The sequence below is a fragment of the Diceros bicornis genome, chromosome X, assembly GCF_020826845.1.
Source record: "Diceros bicornis minor isolate mBicDic1 chromosome X, mDicBic1.mat.cur, whole genome shotgun sequence".
NCBI classification, from domain to species: domain Eukaryota; kingdom Metazoa; phylum Chordata; class Mammalia; order Perissodactyla; family Rhinocerotidae; genus Diceros; species Diceros bicornis.
The window spans coordinates 94,348,431-94,370,591 of record NC_080781.1 but is presented as its reverse complement, the minus strand read 5'-3'; the positions used below and the strand labels follow the sequence as shown (position 1 = coordinate 94,370,591).

General features: G+C 44.8%; 1 protein-coding gene across 4 annotated transcripts in view; it reads right to left on the bottom strand.

The window, feature by feature from the left end:
- Positions 1–20,177, bottom strand: part of DRP2 (dystrophin related protein 2) — a 40,631-nt gene extending 20,454 nt beyond the window's left edge. Inside the window, exons 1-7 of one of the 4 annotated variants that reach the window (XM_058536335.1) lie at positions 19,857–20,177; positions 18,088–18,198; positions 15,740–15,791; positions 8,720–8,897; positions 4,543–4,706; positions 1,962–2,118; positions 215–335 (exon numbers count right to left, since the gene is read on the bottom strand). In XM_058536335.1, the coding sequence (XP_058392318.1) occupies positions 215–335; positions 1,962–2,118; positions 4,543–4,706; positions 8,720–8,836 (559 nt within the window). In that variant the 5' untranslated portion in view covers positions 8,837–8,897; positions 15,740–15,791; positions 18,088–18,198; positions 19,857–20,177. Of the gene's footprint in view, positions 1–214; positions 336–1,961; positions 2,119–4,542; positions 4,707–8,719; positions 8,898–14,838; positions 14,914–15,739; positions 15,792–18,087; positions 18,199–19,856 lie in introns of those variants that run through there. The other 3 variants (XM_058536334.1, XM_058536336.1, XM_058536337.1) reach the window with 3 other exon arrangements.
- Between the last annotated feature and the right edge of the window lie 1,984 nt (positions 20,178–22,161).

Here is a 22,161-nt window from a genome sequence, read left to right as displayed (position 1 = left end):
CCACATACAACTTTGGGCCACACGCTCGTTCTGCTCCAAGCTCTGTTCTCTTTGCTTTTCCTTGCAGTATGAACCTTGCTCTTCCTTAACTCTGGACTCCTAGGAGAAAACTATCCTTCTAGATAACAGCCAAGAAAATGAGTTTGGGGAGGGCAGGAAGGTGTTTAGTGGTTCATAGCTCAAGAAGAAGGGGAAAGAGAAAAAGACCACCCACCTTTGCTCTCAGAACGAGGCTCTTCTAATTCCTCAAATGGGTGCTGGGACAGGAAGGCCTGAGCTGACTCCAGTACAGAGTAGATATAGGGGCCCCGAGACTTGACATCTTCCATAAAGGCCTGTAAGGTTTAGCAACATGGTCGACAGGGAAGGACAGTCTTTCAATTGCTTTAAATTCCATCCTGTAATTGACAACCTTCCTTCTCCTCAGTGCAACCTGATCCTTTGGCAATGTCATGTATCTTTGGGCTACCCAGACAAAAAGAGGTGCAGTCCCCCCTATAGGCAGAAGAATAAGTCTGACACTGGAAGGTCTATTTAGTATGAAATGGGCCTGACTATGCCACAAGGTAGAGAGAAACATGGGAATTTGGGGTTGGGAATCTTGGTTCTCTGGAAGATTCAGGAAGTCTCCTGTAAGGGGCTTAGAGACATCAAAACCGGGATGGGCAGGACTTATATTAAAATTTTAATTAATTTTTTTGTTGAAATATACACAGAGGAGAGTACACAAATCAAAAGTGTACAGCTCAATGAATCTCCTAAGTGATTCCATCTCTGTAACCAGTACTGAGATGAAGAAACAGAACTCCACTAGCATTCTGGAAGGCCCACTCACGCCACGGCTCCTTCTAGTCACTATCTCATCCTTCTCTCCAGCAAGGTAACTACTATCCTGACTTGTAACACCACTGATTAGTTTTGCCCATTTTTGAAGTTTATATAAATGGAATCATACAGTATGTACTCATTTTGTATCTGGCTTTTTTTCATTCAACATACTGTCTTTAAAGATTCATCCATGCTGTGGCACGCAGTAATAGTTTGTTTATTTTCTTGCTGTATTGTATTTCATTCTGTATTCATTTGTTAAATTGAGATATAATTGACATATAACATTGTGTGAGTTTAAGGTGTACAATATATTAATTTGATACATTTATATTGCAATGTGATTGCCATTGTAGCATTAGCTAACACCTCTGTCACATCACATAATTGTCATTTCTTCCAGTGCATTCCGTAGTCGTTTTTAAGAAACATCTGCTGTTATTTTCTGATTACAGAGGTAATATATATCTCGGAAATCTTAGAAATTTCAGAAAAGTATGAAGAAAATTAAAAAGAACTCTAACTTCATCACCTACAGTTTATCAATGTGAACATTTTGATATAGTTCATTCTATTTTTTTTTCTGAGGAAGATTAGCCTGAGCTAACATCTGTGCCACTCTTCCCCTACTACATATGTGGGTCACCACCACAGCGTGGCTGACAAGTGGTGTAGGTCCACACCCGGGATCCAAACCGGCGAACCTGGGCTGCTGAAGCGGAGTGGGTGGAACTTTAACCACTACGCCATGAGGCTGGCCCCAGTTCCTTCTATGTTTTTATATGTGTGTATACATACACACACATCTATGTAGATTTTTATACAGTTGAGATCCACTTGTACATAGTTTCGCATCCTGTGCTTTTTCATTTAATATCATATTATGTCCATTTTCCATGTCCCCATTAAAAATTAGGTCAGGATTTTAAGAGAGGCCAATATTTGATAAAAGGAATAGAAAGGAAAGGTTTGACTTACTCTGTGGAGTGCTATCCACAGACCTGTAGGACTGCATACAGCTTCCTGTTACTTTAAGTGTCTAAGCAGAGGCTGGGTGTCTGTCAGGGTATTGCAGAAGGGAGCCTTTCCCGACTGAGAGGCTACACATCCCAGCCTCCATAATTCTAACCTACCGCGTGTGTCTCCTTCTCCTGTTGTACCAGGGCCACATCCCCTCGTAGGGGCAGCTGAGCTGATAATTCCTCATCCTTTTGGCTGAGCCAGTCAATAATCTCTTGGAGAGGGAGCTGAAGCTTTCCACTGTGGTCTGAGAAGGCCTCTAGGCGAGCACTGCAAACAATGAGTAAGATCAGTGATTTTCAATCTTCATTTTAAGTGGCAAAACATTTTTTTTCCCAAACGAATATTTATGTGGAACCTTAATATACACAGTCATCCCTCGGTATGCACGGGGGATTGGTTCCAGGACCCCCAGGGATACCAAAATCCACAGATGCTCAAGTCCTTTATATAAAATGGTGCAGTATTTGCATATAACCTATGCACATCCTCTCGTATACTCTAAATCATCTCTAGATTACTTATAATACCTAATACAATGTAAATGCTATATAAATAGTTGTTATATTGTATTGTTTAGGGGAATAATGACAAGAAAAAAAGTCTGAAAGTGTTAGGTATAAATAGGCCTTTCGATCCACGGTTGGTTGAATCTGCGGATGCAGAACCTTGGGCTACAGAGGGCCAACTAAACAGATTAAAGAGGTGTTGCTCTGGTTGAAATGGGTGGAGGCCAGGAGTCCTCCCTGTTACCCACCCACAGAGGCTCCTGAGGCACCTCCGCATGGAGCGCAGTACTAAAACACTTTGTGGAGGTCAGTTGAGTTGGGTATCCAGCATCAGGCTGGGAAGGGTAGGAAACTGATCAAGGGCATTAGAGGTGACAGTGTCTGGTTGCCCTCTTGCCCTGGAGGAACTCAAGTCATGCCAAACTGCTCATGCACAGAGGCTTCTCAGGGCCTGCCCTCTGAGCAGGAGAGGATGCAGTAAGTGGAAAGGGCAAGTCAGGTGGTTGAGTGTGGGCACCCACATGTATGACAACGCACACAAATATAAGTAGCCCAAGGGTCCCAAAGGATGATAGCAACATAGGCTAGAAGTTTGACATATGGAAGGAGAAAAATATATACAGTATAATCATCTCTGTCTGCCTCCCCCTACAAATGAGCCATGAGCTGAGGTCCAAGTGCTAGGAAGCTGGAGGCCAGCCCATGGGCTATGTGCAACCATCAAGCCCATTCCCCTTAGCAGACAATAATAACTATTCATTGCCTCCTTACCACCTGAGCCAAGCCCTTTACCTAAATTTTTGCTTCTACTAATTCTCAGAGCAACTTTTTGAGATTGGCACTACTGTTGCCGAGAGAGGTTAAGTAATTTGCCCAAGGTCACACAGTTAAGTTACTGGTAGAGCTATGATTTGAACTCAGGTTTGTCTGACTCCAGAGCCTGCGTTCTTTCAATTTCTCCACACTGCCTCATTGCCACCAGAGTCCACCAGAAGCCAGGAGTTTGGTCTTTGATGATAGGGAGTGGAGAGAAAAAGAGTGTGGTGAGGGGGGGACGGGGTTAGGCAGGGGCATGGGGGAAGAGGAACAACTCCTATAGAAATTGCCTTCAGGGCCGGCCCCATGGCTTAGCGGTTAAGTGCGCGCGCTCTGCTGCTGGCGGCCTGGGTTCGGATCCTGGGCGCGCACCGACGCACCGCTTCTCCGGCCACGTTGGGGCCGCGTCCCACATACAGCAACTAGAAGGATATGCAGCTATGACATACAACTATCTACTGGGGCTTTGGGGGGAAAATAAATAAATAAATAAAATTATAAAAAAAAAATACTGTTCTCTAAAAAAAAAAAAAAGAAAAAGAAATTGCCTTCAGGGGCCAGCCCGTGGCTTACGGGTTAAGTGCGCACGCTCCGCTGCTGGAGGCCCGGGTTCAGATCCCGGGAGCGCACTGACGCACCGCTTGTCAGGCCATGCTGTGGCGGCATCCCATATAAAGTGGAGGAAGATGGGCACAGAGGTTAGCCCAGGGCAGGTCTTCCTCAGCAAAAAAGGAGGAGGATTGGCATGGATGTTAGCTCAGGGCTGATCTTCCTCAAAATAAAAACTGTTAAAAAAAAAAAAAAAGAAAGAAATTGCCTTCAGGCTCTTACTGATTTGCCCTCAGTTTGGGGAGGAATAAGTGGGCTGATAACCAATGGATGGGAGTAGAGAGATAAAAGGATAGGAAAGAGAGCAGATGAGATCTACCAAGATGGAGGACAGTTATGAGAAGAAGAGAGGGGAGTAATCCTATCCTTCATTTATACATCAGTGCTTTGAAGTCAGAAAGTATTTTCCTATCTTATTTGAATGCCTATGACATCATGAGGTAGTTAGGACAGGTGTTATTCCTCCGCTCATTTTTTTTTCTTAAAATAAATCCAAAAATAAGTGGAAGTTAAAATTCAGATAACTCAAACCACTTAGCCAAGGTGACACAGATACTTAAAACTGGGGCTCAAATCCAAGTCTCCTGACTTCTGACCCAGGGTTCTTTCCCCGGTGCCAGAGAAGGAAAGAAGTGGGTGGTGAGGCTAACGAGAAAGAGACACACAGGCTGAGAGGAGAATGATGAGCTGCAGCAGCAAGAGGAGCCCAACACTGTCTGAGCCAATTCCTGCAGGCCCGTTTCAAGGGGCCAGGCCTTACCGGAGGTTGTGAGACTTCTTTTTGATTTCATTCCAACACAGATTCATGGCTGGTGGTTCCAGGGGTCCAGTGGCACCAACAGACCCGTTGAACAGCTTTGGGCTTAGACAGGAAACCCCAGCACCATCCTGAGGAGGCGCAAGGGTGGTGGCAGCAGCTCTAACCTGGACAGAAATACAGACATCCTGCAATCGCTGGAGTGCAGGTCTGCACCAAGCCAAGGTGAGACGAGTGTGAACAAGGGGAGAGAAGGGCTTGCCCCACGGTGTGTTCAGTGGGAAGGAGGGGGCCGAGATAAAAGAAGACTCTTTGGCTCTGTTCATTGCAAGGTCCTCTCTTGGCACAGGTCGGTCACATATAAGTGCTGACTACTATCATTGTCAGTCTTATTGTTGTAAATTCTGCCAGGACTTTTGCCCAGACGAGATCCTGGAAGTACTTGCATTAGGCAAGAGCTGCTCACAATTGCCCAAACACTGGCAACCATAACGTTCAAGGTGAGCTGCAGGGTCCCACAGTTTACCCAACCTTCTGGAAAAGAAAGCTGAGGGGTCATCCCATAAAGATTCAGAGAGAAATCAGACCAGCCAGAGAGCTATCAGTGGAGATGTCCTACTTCCCAGATGAATCTAGGCCTTGGTGTCCCCTATCCCTCTTTCCCACCAGCATTTCCCACCACAGTCGGGAAGCCTGAAAATAATCCTAAAGAGGACTGCTCATCTTCCACGGGTTGAGAAAGGGCTACAGCAGCGTTTTGGATCCTGATCTCCAAAGGACTCTGACCAGAGTCGGCAGCTAAGGTGACCAACCGTGGAGCCTGCCAAAGTCTCACCTTGGGCCCTCAAGCTCAGAGCCCATCACTTGCTCGTGGGGTGTTGTGGGGTTTAGGGGAATGAAAGTTGTGCCAAATAGCCCTTAAGAAGTTAGCTACCTCCAACACAGTGCCAGGACTGCCCAGCCAGGGGCAGTAGGAGGTGGAGGGAAGGAGAGTGTGGAAGAGGAAATCTCAGCCTGTGTTGCTCCACCCAGGGGAAACCCACCTGCTTGCCTGCTTGTCTACCTGCTCGCCTTCTGTGGAAAGGACAGGGTCCTGCTGGGGGCCGAGACTCCTCTAGTCTCCCTTTCCCTCCAAACTATACTTCCTCCCCACAAGATGCTCCAGGCAATTTACAAAACCAATCATCCCATTAAAACCACAGCTCCCAGCCACATATTGAAGGGAAGTGAGGGAGCAGCCAGGCTCTGGGGCAAAGCTCTAAACTCAGTCACTCTGTGTCCCCGTGAGCTGACCCTACCTGTGCTGCCTGGGGACTCCGTTGCAGGATTGGGCAGCTCCATGATTATCCCTCAGCACGAATCTGGACTCAGTGCCTGGTGAGCTGCAGGCAGAGTCCTGACAGGCTCTGAGCAGGCTCCCTGAGGGAGAGCAGGCAGAGCACTGAGCCAGGCCAGGAGGCGGGAGCTGTCACCCTGTTTGTTTACTGACCCCCCAGGAATCTGGAGGGGGCGGCCATGTCAGGGCTCAGCCTGTGAATCAGAGCTTTGTCCCTGGGGAATTCCGGCTTGCTCCCAACTGGGCCCGCCACACCGGGGCCAGGAGAGCCCTCCCAGGCTGGTGAGGATGGCGGGAGTGGGACTGGGCATTCCATGGTGCTGAGGAGGGGCCTGTAGAGGGTAGCTTCTGTTCATTTATTTTCCCTTTCCATGGAAGACACAAAGGACTCACTCTGACTCTGGGCCCACCCCTCCCCTGAGGTGGAGGAAAGGAACAGACCACTTTGGTGACAAATCTCTGGTAAGCAATTTCCTCAAGGCCTAGCAGGAGGATGGGCTTGAAAATAAGCCTTGTCCTGACTAAGTAAGTGTCCTCAGAGGCAGTGAGGAATGCATGTGGCACACCTGGGGACAGAGCCATGGGTTAGCAGGATCAGGAAGCTGGGCAGCAGAAGATTCATCCGAGCCCACTGTGAAAAAAAGGGGGTGCTCTGCCCTGCCTTGGGGAGGCAGAGACGGGTAGAGGGAGAGTCATATCCCCACAGACCTCTCACTGCACTCTAAGGCCAGGGGAAATGGATGGTCCAATCCCCTTGGACCTCTGCAGGGGAGGGAGAGGGCAAATTGGAGCCCAGTAGCTCCGTGCGGGGGTCCAGTGCCAAGGAGGCTCCTGTGCCCTGCCTGTGCTGCCCTGGTCCACTGGCCTAAGCGGCAAGGCCCCTTCTGGAAGTGACTACTCTTTTCCTTCTCCAGCAGACTTGCCTGGGTAAAGGTTAACATTCCTGAGCTGGGCTCCCACCCTCAGCACTGAGAGAAAACACTTCATTTTTACCAAAAAGGGTTGTGTTCCCATCCTCATTTATCTCCCACAGAGTCTTCTGGGCTTTCCACAGTTCCACATTGTTTCCATGCTGAGGCCCACCTACAGGAATAGTTGGAGCAGCTGCCTGCCCCTTTCTGGGGGTCTGAGGTGGAGCCATCTGGGGTGGATGGGGGATGGCAGGGGATGGCAGGCCAAGAGCAGGGAGTGGCTCTAGCTCTGGGTCGCAGCTTTGCTTATGCTGGGATAATTGGGCTCAAGCTAGTCTCACAGAGTCCCCTGGACTAGGAATGCCCCAGAGTTAGAAATGGTCCCTTGTGACCCAGCCACAATCAAGTTGTCCTTGTTCTGAGGAAAGCGCCCATGATGAGCTGGGCTCCACCCACGTTAGCCTTTCATTCCCTCCAGCCTTCTTCTTAGTGTCCTAACTCCCCACTTGGCTCCGTCACCCTGTTCTCCCCTCCTAGTTCCCCCTTGTACTCACAAGTCCCCCTAGCAGAGCCAGGCTCACCGTAGGCAAATAACGAATAGTAACTGTTTTCTTTCCCTATCAACGGCCTTCTACTTCTGGCTTTTGTGGCCAAGATGTTGGTGTCTCACCCTCATTCCCCACAGGGCTCTCTCTTTATCTCTTGAAACTTCTAAGACAAAGTCAAGGCCATAAGGAAGGAAGAGAAGAAACTGGACAGCGGCAGAAGAGAGGGGTTGGTCTCATCATTCTTAATCACAAAATGAAGCCCTCAGGTCCCTCTGCCTAGGTGGTGAAGCTTGGAGGGGGGTGGACAATGAGCAGGGAAAGGCCTTTGGAAGGGCCCAGGCTTCTCAATCCCTCGATCCTGTGAAAGTCCCACTCTGGCGAAGGGGTAGGTGCACTGGGGAGCTCTAAGTTGACGCTGGCCATAAGAATATGTTAGAGACAGCAATTTCTCTCTGGCTAGATGTGGAAAAACAGCTCAGGAGGACCAGGATCTTATGCTTCTCTAGACCTTGACTTTTTCTCATTATTCTCCCCAAAATGGGCTCACCAGCATCCACATTCTCCATCCCTCTTGCCTTTCTCTCTTCCTTTCCCCTCCCTGTATATTCAGTTGCTGTCTGCACCCCCAGCAGCAACTCAGCACCACAGCCCATCTATGAGATACTAGGAGACATAGTACTTTCTCACCCCCGCATGGCCTCTGGACCCTAAAGCATTGTAGGGCAAGCCAAAGTATGCTTATGCTTCTCCCTTGTCCAGTCAACTTTTCCGTGGACCTCCCTTATTGTCAGGAAAGGGGGATGCCCTTTCAGGATTACTGCCTTTCACAGATCCTCTGCCCACCTACCAACATACACAGTCAGGCACACACAGCACCCCCACTCCACTCCTAAGGGAGGAGAGGGAGAGGAGGGGAAGATATGAATCTCAGGGGATTCTTGGTGGGGCTGAGCCAGGAGCTACAATAAGACTAAGGACTTAAGAGGAAGAGCTGATGGAAGGAGAGAGAACACTCTACAGATGCAGAATATGAGGTATGCCACAGAGAAACCAAGGCAAAGGAAGGTCCTGCCTTGTCCTAGGCCCTGCCCTGAAGGATCATGCTTTTCTGGGACCTCTCGTGGGAGGTTAACATGGAACCAGTCCCCTTCGGCCATTGTGGGCCCTTTGGCTTGCTCAGCCCAACACAATTCCTTGCCTCATGCCCCCCACAAAAGGCCTCATGAATGACAAGAGATGAGCCAGGAGGCCCCATGCTATTCAAGGGGTTTCATGTCTGTGGAGAGTGCCCCTGAACCTTAGGAAGCATGGACACCCACAAGAACACACACAGATTCTGTGTCCACCTTTTTCCACAGGTCTTTGTCTTGTTATCGGCATCTTACCTGAGGCTGGGGGCAGGCGCTTCGGAGGCTGCTGCTGTGACGGAACTGGTCAGCTGCCTGCCACTCATGACATCGTGGGAGGGTGTAAGGGCATCCCTGCATGACCATAGGTTGCATCAGAACCAAGGCTCATGGGGGGGTGAGGATGGGCAGTGCACCGACCTTTGAGCATAAACACCTGGAAGAGTAACAGGGAGAGATTTAGAGTCAAGACCTAGAAAAGCCTATGAATCCAGCACTTACCCAGAGGTGACTTGACCAGTTATGTAAATAAGTATTCAAAGCTTAACTACCCAATAGTTCTCCCAGGTCACTATGTACCGTAAGAGACTTTCTGTATTGATGAAGGAAGTATTTATTGTTTATCTATTGTGCTTTGGGCTAGAGACACAAAGATGATTTGGTGTTTGAGATCTCACAGCCTGGGGATGGAGGTCGGGGAGATGGGGGGAGCAGTCATGTAAGCTGATAATTATATAACAAAATGTTTATGTGGCAAATGCTATAATTGAGGTTTGACCAGAAGGTTAGGAGAGCACAGAGTGGGGAACAACTAGCTCTATCTGAGGACATGCAAAGATTTCAGAGAGACTGCATTTGAGATGAGTCTTGAAGGATGAGTAGGTGTTTGCCTATGCAAAGAAGGGGAGAAAGGGAGAAGGGCATTCCCAGCAGAGGGACCCACCTGTGCAAAGGTGGATGTTACAAAAAAGCATAGCATGTTCAGAGAACAGTAAGTTCAGTATGGCTAGAGTTTGCTAGAGTTTAGGAGGTACAGAAATGAAAAAGACATAGTGCCTGCCCCTGAGGAGTTCACATACAGAGAGAGTAAACATGGGAAAAATCAAGCCATAAAGTGTTACTTGCATTAATAATAAAAGTATTTATGGGATGGAGAGAAGGGATAAATAAGGTGAGTTCTACTTGGTCACGTCAAGAAAAGTTTCCCTAGAGGAAATATACTTGAGGTGAGTCATGAAAGAGAAATCGAATTGTCATTAGGCAGAGAAGATAAAACAAAAAAGAACATTCCAAACAGCAGGAAAATAAAATGTATGGTGTGATCAGAGTACAAGGTAGGTGCCTTGTGGGGAGTAGCAGACAAGGCTGGAAAATGAGGCTGTGGCCAGATCGGGCCATGCCTTGAATGACAAGCAGAGGATTCTAGGCTTTATCTTATAGACACTGAAGCACTGAAATTTTAAGCAGGGGAGTGACACAGCCAGATTTGCATTTTAGAAAGAGCCCTCAGGCTGCCTTGTGGAGTGATTCTCCCAGGGGAAGAACCCATTGAAAAGCTGTTATAATAGGCAGGCAGTTGCAGCGAGGATGGAGCAGAGAGCATGGCTTTGAGATACACTGAAGAGGTGAAATACCTTGGGCTCGGTGATCAATTGGATGCGAAGGGTGAGGGAGGTGAAGGAGTCAAAGATTTCTAATTTGGGAGCTGGGTGGATAATGTTGCCAACAGCAAGAGAGAGAAGACAGGAGAAGGAGCGAATATGGTGTGGTAGGGGATGAGGGCAGTGTTCCATAATAAGCTATGCTTGAGACATATTCAGCTTTAGACGTCAGGAGGTAAGCTTAGAAAAGGAAGATATGAGTGAAAAAGTTAGATGTACAAACCAATTGACAGTTTAGTGAATGTACACAAGAGCAATGAGAATGGGTGGCAAAAACAATGCTTGCAAATGATAGAAGTGATATCTTTTAGTGCTGGGAAAAGACATGCAAACCTTGATCCAAAGGGCAGGAAGTGGGCATCTTTGGTTACTGATGCTGATGATTAAATAGCCACCACTTTTAGTCTCTATTTCAGTGGTTCCCAACATTTTGGGTATAAGGCCACTTAAGATTAAAAAAAAAAAATCTCACTTCACCCACTCATACCTACAATAGTAGCTGTACTTTTAGTACTTAAAGAGTGAGAAAAATACTTATACATTTAAAGATCTGTGGACTCCTTGCAGTAAGTACCTTTCCCTCTTCCTTAAGGGTCCATGATCCAAAGATTGGGGACTATTACAGATCACGCAGGTGCAAGAATTTATGGTCTAAAGGACACTTTATTGTAGCCAAAGTCCCTAGAGAACACAGCTACATAGCTCCTCATCTCCAAAGAGATTTCCCCAAGAATGGTTGAAAAGATGGCTCCCCTCTGGTCCAACACCAACATAAAAGAATTAGTAACTCAGATAAAAAATGAAGTATTGCTATGGGCGTGCTATAAGCATGAAGGCTTGATTTGAGAACTCTTTTTATATTAACATTTTTATTTTTGCTGATTACTCCAGTAATGACTGTTCTTTATAGAAAAACTGGAAAATATAAAAAATCATAAGGATGAAAATAAAAATTAACCTACAATACTACCACCCAGAGATAACCATTACTAATAGGTATAAAGCCTTATAATAGTTTTTCTAAGAAAAATATATACACACACTTTTAAAATAGAAATGTCATCATATGATAGACATCATTTTGTATTGTGCTTTTTTCATTTGCCGTTTATATCATGATCATTTTAGAATGTCACTAACTCTTCCTTTAAACCATGATTTCTAATGGCTGCAAAGGTGATAGAGCGCTATGGTTGAGGTCATGAGCTTTGGCATCAGACAGACCCAGAGTCAAATCCACACTATTCAACCTATTAGTAGTGTGGCCTGGCACAAGTTAATCTCTCTGAGTTTCAGTGTCCTCATCTGCAAAACGGGGATGACAATGATACTGCCCTCATAGAATTGTTCTAATGATTAAAATTAATAATGTTTTTAAATAACTGAGCACGGTGTCTGGCAATAGTACACTGCTCAATAAATGTTAGCTGTAATCATTGTTGTATACTATTCCATTGAATGCATATACCATAATTTATCTTAACAGTTAGACATAAGTCACACTGCAAGGAACAGCTGTGTGCATATTTGTGATTCTTTCCTTAGGATAATTTCCTAGAAGGGAGAATTCCTGGATCAAAGAGTACGAACCAATTTCAGGCTTGTGACGCATACTTCTAAATTGTCCTAGAAAAAAAGTTAGACTGCTTTATACTACCAACAGCAATGTAGAGAGTGCCAGTTTCCCAGCACACTTGCCAACAGTGAGTATTCTTATTTTTAAAATATCTTTGCCAATTTTGTAAGTGAAGATGGCATCTTGAGAATTACTTTGTAGTTCCTTAATTACTAAAGATGCTCAACTTTTCTCCTACATTTTTAGTGGCCAGTTATATTTCTTCTTTTATGAATTGTCTCTTTTTCTCTTTTGAGGTTCACCTCTCTACAGATTACCTTCCTTCCTTCCCATTCCTCTACTGACCTGACGTCAACTTGATGCCTCACAAAACAAAAATAAAACAAACCCAGGAGTCAGAGAATTCAGATCTTCTAATCCCAATGCAGGCAAGAAAAGGAATAAGCTCCTTTTGGTCCTAGCATGACTATCCTCTACTATTTTCAGACTTTGCCACCGACTGTGATCTCAAGTCATTTCACCACTCTAGATGCTGGTTTGCTAACCTATAAAATGTGAATGTTTAAGAGTTGTCACGCATAACACTAGCATTCCCTGTATTTGTATAGCATGCTTTTGCAGCCTGCTGTACTGTTTCTCCTGATCCTCAGTGCACCCTGGTAAGGTTGGCCCAGCCAGAATTATGATCCCATCTGACAGATGAAGATGCTGAGACACAAACGAACCAGGGCCTCCTGACTCTTTTGTGTGCTTTGTTCCACACAAAGATTCTTCTTTCTGCTTCTCTATTTGTCTCTATCCTGTCCCATATTACTACCAGCACATACTGATTCTCTTCCTATTCCTCCTTTTAATTCGCACAGGCTGTGAGGAATTGGAAATGAATCTGACTTGGTCCTCAAATGGTCAAGTGTAGGAAATAAGACATATAAACAAAAAAAAAAGTCTAACTTAAGGGAGAAAATGATTCGTACCTTGTGTGGGACACAGAAATCATGCTTGAGAAGTCACAGAGGAGGAAGTGTCCGCCTTAAGTTGGAGGGATTTAGGATGTATTTTGGAAGAGATGCTTTTGAGCTAAGGTGAGAGAGAAGATTTGGACACACGGAGTAGTGTGGAGGATGCTTTTGGGGTTGTGGGAAATCAAAATTGGCCACCCTGAAATATATCTCTTTACCTTGATTATTTTCTCTGACAGACATTTGACCTCCCCCAAACTGCCTAAAGGAATTTAACTCTGGGTATAGACAGACTGGCAGGGTCCTCGCTAAGCCCATTCTTAACAAAGTTCTGTTTACCAAACATTTACATTTGTAAAGATATCTCCCTCTGTGTAGTGGGAAGAGCGGGGGATGACCTTATCTGTGAAAACTCTTATCAGGATGGAAGAAGAAGACTTAAATGTACGTACTCTCGATTACTATAATTCCTGTCTCTCCAGCCACATTCTCTATAGGGGGCCCTGCAAAGCATTAATCTGACAAACATTTACATTTCCCTCTTCATGTAAATTGTCTTCTTCCCCTCTGAAATCCCAAAACACCACCCACCCCCAACATCCTCCTTTGTCTTTAGCTGAAGATAGTATTTAAGATGAGAATCTCTGCTATTGTGTTGAGAAACTCAGTTTCCCTGGTTTCTCCCATGTATACATGTTATTAAACTTGGTATTATTTTCTCCTGCTAACCTGTCTTTTAATTGTTTGGCCAGCCAGAAGAACCTTAAGGGAAAGGGCGGAAGGGGATTCTCCCTCTTCCCCAACAGGGTGGAACAACTCTTCTGTGGTCATCCCTAAGGATCCTGCTAGATACCAAGCTGTGGCTTTTTGCCACCAGGAATACTCATTTCCTGGTTCTCAAAGCCACACACAGGCCCTTCCAGGAGGATTCAGGGGGGAAACATTATTTTTCTTGGGCAGAGATATAAGCTTTAAAAACATGTGGGAAATACCAGGATTCCAGCATGAAAGGGAAATTGTTGGCTCGTGGAGGACAAGGTCCATGCCTGATATTTCTATCCCACATGTTTTTTTAACACAGTGCCAGGCACAGAGCAGGCACTCAGTGAATGTTTCCTAATTTGATTTATTGAATTGAACTCCAATTGGGTAAGTGTACAGGTCCTCAATTTTGTAGGTACAAATCCCAGGAGGCACAAATAGAAAGGCTTTGGATATACATTTTTACTTCCATTTATGTGAAATGATGTGTGCAGAATGTTAGCATTTGAAGCAAGCCTTGAAATGGCAAAAAATTGCAAACAACCTAAATGTCTGTCACTAGGAGACTAGTTAAATAGATAATGGTGTATCCATACAATGGAATTCTATACAGCTATTAAAAACAGAATTAAGAACTCTTTATGTGCCGATACAGAATGACCTCTTAAGATAGATTTTTAAGTAAAAAGAAAAAAATTAAGGTGGTTAGTTCACATTTATGTAAAAAAAAGGAAAATATGCGCTTATATATACAATAAAATATCTTTGGAAGTATACAAAAGAACCTGTTAACATTGATTACCTTTGGAGAAGGGAACCAAGTGGCTACTAGACAGAGGTGGGAGAATTCCCTCCATTCCTTTAGGATTTTTCCCTATTTTCCTTCTTTTTCTATTTATTTATTTTTTTGTGTGAGAAAGATTAGCCCTGAGCTAACATCCGATGCCAATCCTCCTCTTTTTGCTGAGGAAGACTGGCCCTGGGCTAACGTCCATGCCCATCTTCCTCCACTTTATATGGGACGCCACCACAGCATGGCCTGACAAGTAGTGCGTCAGTGCGTGCCCGGGATCCAAACCTGTGAACCCCGGGCCACCGAAGTGGAACCTGTGAACTTAACCACTACACCCCCGGGTCGGCCCCTATTTTCCCTCTTTTTAAAATTGAGAAATATAATATACCTACAAAAAAGTGCATAAAACATATGTGTAAAATATAGTGAATTATTATAAAGCAAATCCTCATATAATTGCTGCTCGGGTGGAGAAATAGAATAATTACCCACACCCACAAAAGCCCTGTATCGCCAATAGGAGATTTAGTTTTTACTGAATATCCTTTTGTACGTTTTGAATTTTGAACCATGTAAATATATTAGCTATTTAACAGCTACTTCCTCCCTCCCTCCCCACTTCTCACCAAAATGCCATGGACGTCTTCAACTGTTTCATGGAAAGATTGGTATAGCAGCTTTTCTATAGCCAAATAAATAATAGCAGTTAAAACTTACTGTATTCCATGTTTTACATGTATTAACTAATCACTCTACATACTGATTAGTCTGCATATCAAGTCATATAATCCTCACGACAACCCTATGAAGTAATTACTATCGTTGTCTTCCTTGTGCAGATAAGAACATGGAGGCACAGAGGCAGTAAATAACTTGTTCAAAGTGATATTGTGAATATGAGATGAGGAGATGGAAAGCATATCCAGGCAGATGTGTCCCAGAATACAAGTTCTTCACTGTTACACTATTCTGCCTCTGTAAATTCTAGAACCCAGGCTCTGAGGCATTGCAGTGACCCCTAGCAAGTAGAGAAGATTTTGGCTATGGGCCACCAGGTGGGAGCCCAAGCAATGACAGTCATGCTGCTACCCAGCCAAAGACACAGTAATTAAGAACAGAGAGGATGCAGTGGGTCTGAGGTCACCCACCCAGCAAACCCTACAGAGCATTTAAATGACTTTCCTAGGACATGTGAGAAGTAAAATTCTTGGTTAACTTTCCCAGTCTGACTTCGGACCTTCCCCAGTGCCTCAGAGCTCAGTAAATATTTTTTGAACAAATGAATAAGCTCTTTCCACCTATAAACTGGAGAAGTCTAGGAACCTATCCTACAGAAATACTCGCAGAAGTGCATGAGGATTCTGCTGCAATATTGTTTGCAATAGCAAAACTCTGCAATCAACTCAAATGTCCACCAGCAGGGGACTGGTTAAGTGGACTATGTCAGAGAGGTGGCACAGTATGACAGTTAAGGGGGTGGGCTCTGTGCCAGGACACTCGGGTTTGTAGCCCGGCTCTGCCACTTACCAGCACAGGTTTGGACAAGCTCCCTGATCTTACTGTGCTTCAGTCCCCGTATCTGTAAAACAGCAATAACAAAAAGACCTATCTCATTGAATGTTGCAAGGAGCTAATTCCTAGTTGGTGACATCTGTAAGTAATCAGATCTTATCTATTATTGCAGCTACTCACACAATGGAATATTATGTAGCTGTTAAAAGAAAGAGGTAGATCTGTATGCACTGATTTGAACAGATATCAAAGATATATATTTTAGGTAAAAGAAAACAAGTATCAGAATAATGTGGTAGAACTCCAATTTTGTAAAAACCTTCTAAAAAATCTACATGTGTGTATGCACAGAAAGAAAGCCTGCAAGGATACACAAAACTGTTCAGCAACACTACTTCTGGAGAGTTGTATGAGGGAGATTCTCCTTTTGACTTTATATACTTTGTGTATATATATACATTATTTTTTATAACAAGCATTTATTGTTCTTGGACGAAAAAAATTAAAAAATAGGGAAAACTTTTAAATCATGATAGCCTCGGAAAAGAACAGGGCAGTGGGAAGAAGACTCTCTTCCCTTGGGCTATAGATTCCTCTCTCCAATCCAAGATAACCCGGCACGATGGCTCTCCCTCTCCCAGCACTGCCTTTCTACCTGACAGCACAACACTAAGAGACAAGACACACATTTCATTGGTACCAAAACTTGTTATGTGTTCCTAAAATAATTCCTGCAATGTAGCCAAAAACCAAAGTTCTGCTTCAGATCCTCTCACTTAATGAATAAATCATGGAAACTCACATTGTCAAACTGGAAGGGACTTTAGAGATTATCTAGGCCACCCCCCTCATTTACAAACGGAACAATGAAATATGTTCCTGAGAAGTTAGCTGTCAAGTAATTTTGAGAAATAAAATTTATTTTCCAGTGAAAAAATCAGAGATGCATCCTCATGGGGAGAATTTAATTCTAAGATCCAATTAATGCAACACACCTGAAACCTTTATACACTGCTGGTGGGAGTATAAGTCAGTAAACCATTTTGGAGAGTGATTTGACAATGTCTCTGCGAGGTGAAGATTCTCATATCCTGTGATGGGACAATTCCCTCCTAGGTATACATGTGATAGCAACAGTCAAATAAGAATATCTAGACAAGAATGATCATAGTAGCCCTAACTGTGAGCCAAACACTGGAAACAGCCTAAATGTCTATAAACAGCAGAATGGATAAATAAATCATGGCATATTCATTAAATGGAATGCTATACAACAGTGAAAAATGAATGAACTAGAGCCACATGTCACAACATGGATGAATTTCACAAATGTAACATTGAATAGAAAAAACAAATTGGAGAAGAATACATATCATTGATAGAAAATTTTAAAACACATAAAGCAGTAGTATATGCTGTTTAAAGACACATACATGTGTTAGTAAAAGGATAAATAAACGCATGAGAATAATAAACACCAAATCCAGGAGAGTGGCTCCTTTGGAGGTGGGAAGGGAAGGAGGGAGTTTAATCACAGAAGGATAGACAGAGGGTTTCAACTCTACTGGTGACATTTTTTCTTAATCCTGATTTTCCTTATATTATTCTTTATACCTCTTTGAATGTATAAAAATTTTCATAACACATTGTTTAAAAGAATGCAACAAATCCCATGCTGAAAGGAAAATTCATAATTTTCAGATATAACAAAATACTAAAAGAAATGTATAAGATACAAATGCTATGCTCAAAATGACAGGATTATTCCTTAAACCTGCTTCATTTTCCTGGGACTAGCGTCACAGGAGAGAACCTGCTCGAGAAGCAGCAATTGGGCACAGTGGACTGAGAGTCAGGAGATAAGGGTTTCACTCTCTCAGATATTCATTGGCTATGGGAAGGAGAACAATTTGATTAACTTCTCAATTTTTTCACATTTAAGAATGTGGCATTTGAGTGGATTATCTTACGAGTTTTTTCCATGTGACAATTTCTTCTAGCTTTTTTTTTTGTTTTTTGAGCAGCAATTCCCAAAACTGTGTCTGCAAGATGCTAAAGTGTTTTCCACGTAGAAAAGTGTTCCCTGATCAAATCAGTTTGGGATATTCTGGGTTAAACAAAATTAAACAGATTTATTTTCAGCAGTACTTCTCAGAGCCTTTAATATACTTATACACGTTGTGACTCTCCAAGAAGAGAATTCAATTATGGAGCATTTTCAAAAAATTATTGAACTGTAGAATGTTCCCCACCACCACTACCACCACTCCTTATTTTAAAGCATAATCTATCACCATTCTCTCAGAACAATGTTCTGTGGAACACCAGTTTGGTAAATGCTGTCCCAGAAAGATTTATCTCACCGGCTGTTTCGCTGTTTCAGTTGCTGACGTGTGTTTAGAATCCTTTGTAAGAGAGGAATGTGGTTTCATGGTGTAACTTCGACAGAGTGGGTTTCCTCTGAGTGAGCATCCCTGGCAAGTTTAGAAGGATATCTTCTTGAGCTTCATTAGTGAGAGCCCATCCTATCTGGCGCTGTGGCAGATTTAACATCAGAAACTTCTGAGTATCTGTGGTTAAAAGTCCCGCATCCCAGATGTGCGCTCTGCATCTGGCTCTTGGGCCTTTGCTAAGTTTGCTGCTTCAAGCCACACTCTCCTCCTTTGGGTGATTGCGGAGCTGAAGGGGCCTCTGGCCTGGAGCTCAGAGCTACTTAGCAAAGGCAGAATGCCTGGGGGAATAACTCTCACAGGAAGAGGAGCTCTTTCCATGTGCCTTCATCCCCTAGCAATAGTTCGAAGGAAGCAGGACTGTAGGGCAGACGGTGGCCAACCCAGGAAAAGAGAGGCTCAGTTTTCTTTCAGGGACAGGACACTTACAACTTCCATCTACAGCACTGCCTTTTCAGGGGGTTTCCTTAGAAGGCCCCAAGGTTCTCTGGAACCATCTCCCCACCCAAATTCCAGAGGGAAAATCTCCTGAGGTTTGTGGCTCCACAGGGCCTTTTTAAAAGGTGATTTACCTGAGGGTAAATCTGGAAACAAGTATTCCTTTGGAAAAGTCAAAAGCTAAGGTAAACTAAACATAGAGCTTTTTAAAGGCTTTTGTTCTTTTGAACAATCAAAAAGAAAACATAAGACAAAAGTATGTTCTTTTCCAGACAGCATGCACCATGCTCTCAATGGAAGCAGGCAGCTGCTACTGCTGCCGTCCCTCCTTCTCCACTCTACCCCAGCCCAGCTACCTGCTTGGACCCAACACCATGAGGCCTGGCTCTACCTGCCTGCCAAAGGCAGGATAAGCCTTAACTACCCACAGAGTCTCAGGCGCACTTACCAGGCTGGGGCGTTGGGCCTGATGCTGGGGAAAGGTAAGGAGAGCAGAAGGAATAGGGTGTTTGACTCTAGGAGAGGGAAGCCCGATTTCAAAGCACTCCAAGCTATGCTCTCAGGAGTAGAAAGGTGCCTACTGATTAAAGGGCGTAGAAGAGAAACCAAGGGAAGAAGCAATGGGGAAATGGAACAGGGAAGACAGATTGAGCCAGGAAGTAAATGCAGAGATTAGGATGCGCCTTCAGCCCCAGGCTTCTAGGTCAGAGCCCAGTTTACTCCAGGGAAGTGCTTCTGTGTCCTATCTGCTGGCCAGACACTCATTTGTTCAGGGAATCTGCTCTGAGGTCCCACGTTTCCTCTCTGTTCCTTTTCCAGCCAATGCTTTCCACAATCCTTCCCTTCCCTCCCACCAGGAAATCCATCCATGGACAAAAAGAATGTCATTGAGAACAAACATAAATAAATAAACAAACAAACAAATAATACCCCTCTCCTCTCAAAGAAGCAAACTGTGGACCTTCCTCTTATTCATTAGTTGCTCAAATTGGCTTGAGTTTCTATTCCTGGGCATCTTTTTTTTTTTGTTTTTTTTTTTTTTATCTCTGTGAATCCAAGCGGTGGCTACTTCACTGGGGGCATTTTTTAATGCAAGTTTTCCCCCAAAGGCACATGCAGGCAGTAGGCAGGCAGGCACATACACACACACACACACACACACACACAAACAGAGTGCCCTCAGTCATTTCCCCTCAGCTAGCCAAAAAAGGGCGAGGCTTGGAAATCATTTCTCTGTGGCCTACCTTCTGATTCCGTCAGGTCTAAGGAGCAGGCGGCAACTGGGAGCTGGGAGGCCGGGGCTGGGCTGCCTCTGTGAATCAGCAAAGAAGTCCCTGAGACAGGGATGCCGACAGCTGCTGTACGCACACTCTCCCTCCGTCTCTCCCACCTCACTGCTCTCCTTCTCCTTCTCCTTCTCCTCCTCCTCCCCTCTCTCGAGCGGCTCTGTGTTGCTATGCAATCATATCACCGGGACCAACAGCATCACTCTGACCTCAGGCAAAGATACCCTTGACTGGGCAAATGCAGAAAGAGCAAGGACAGTTTTTGTAAAACTACCAGAGCCTTGGCGGCTCTCAGAGATTTCAATTCATTAGAAGCAGAGGAGAGCGGAAGAGGCTGAGAGGCAGAGGGGGAGAGGGGGAGAGGCTTCCACTGGGGAGGAGGAGACAAAAGAGGCCTGGAGATCAATACAAGCTGCTGAGTGAGAGCCTGGGCCCCAACTTCCACAGATCTAGCCCAGAGCCAAAGCCAACTTCAGAGCCAGCAGCTGGCAGGGCCCCTCAGTAGCCAGTCCAGGATTCAGTTTCTGTGTTGGAGGTTGAAACACTCTGCTCTAGAATCGTCACTGGTACCCAAGGTACAGTCTTGGGCTCAGGGCAGTCTGCCCATCACCCCTAAGTTCACCCCTCTTAGATCTACATGTAGAAAAAGCTTCAACAATGAGGGAAACAAAATGGATCTTGAATGACTGGAGAAATTACAGCTCCTTCATGCCTCCGCTCAGCAACTACCCCAGTCACTCTCCCTCCTTCTGTCCATACCAGCCCTTACTCTTTTAACTATCAGCCTGTTCAAGTGTTTAACTAACACCCTGGGTAGGAGCTCCAAACACGCTAGGAGAACCCACTAAAGGGATGGAGGGAATTATACCCCTTTACAGAGTGCCCAGCACACAGTAGGTTACTCAATATATATTTGTTGAATGAGTAAATTAAGTGGATGGATGGATGGATGGGTGGATGAATAGCAGTCAGAAAGCCCCCATCCCCGTCCTTCTGTGCCCACATACTCATACTTAAAGCCCAGAAGCTCCAGGCCAGGGCAAAGGATAAGAGAAGCATTCTCCTTTCCTCTCTCCATTTCTGAGAACAGGGTGTGTACAATGAGAGAGAAACAGATTGGTTTGGGGGTGGGTTGCTTAACTTCACTAACTCGTCTCTAAAAACTCTATAAGCTCTGATGCACTGGGATTTAGAACAAAAAATATTTCCTGGACCAAAGGACATAGGACTAGTGTTTACAAAGTATCTATAAGGACTGAGAATTATTATTATTATTGTTATTATTACTATTACTATTATTATTATTATTATTATTATTACAGGAAACCCTCAGCTAGGAAATAGTGTACATGTGTGTGTGTGTTTTCTTTTGAGATGAAATTTTCAAAACTTAAGCTGCTGGTTTCAGTAAAAGGTTAGCAATAAGGCCGGACTCCTCTTTAAAACAAGCAAACAAAATGGGAACCAACTGCCCCCTCCCCCCAGCCAGGCTTTCAGAGCTGCGTGAGTGGCCCCTCCTGCCTAGCCAAAGTGGCAGCAGCCAGGCCCCCATGCAGGCACAGAAAGGGCCTTTGATTTCTACAGGGGCTTTGGGAAGGACATCTGGCTTCTCAATCTATACACCCTCAACAGAGCATTTCTTAGCTTCCCAGCCTAGCCCAGGCCTGGCCCTGAGTCCCGGCCCCAGTCTTCACCTTGGCAGCTTGCAGGGTTTCTCAACGCCATCCAGACCCAGGGCCCCAGGAGTCCTTTACAACTGACTTGGAATGACTTGGAGGGGGCAGTTGGCTAGAAGAAAGACCAGAGGGAACACTCGGAGAAATTGTTTGGGCTGGCACAGACACAGTACGACTGCAACAGACACACAGCAAACACATGGAAACCTGACTCACTGCTCACCCTGGGCACCAGCTCACCAGCACACCAAACAAAACAGAGTCCGGGTCTGGGAGGAGGAAGGAGAGTGAGCCGGATGGGGTACTTGCTCCCCACTTTGGCTACAGTTGGACTTGCCCAGATCACAAGGAACACTTGGAATAATCTTTTACTTTTCTTTTTCTATCTCTAGAGAAAGCATTCAGGCTGCAGACATAAAAATACAGTACCAGCCTCCATGGAAATAAACCCACAGAGTTTCTTTTGAGGGGTGTAACAAAAGGCTTCCCCAAATCTCTCTCCTACTGACCCCCTCATGATGGGAAAGACTCCCCTCCTTGTTCCTTTGCTTAAGGCACTAAAGGCTCCTGTGAAAATAAGAATATTA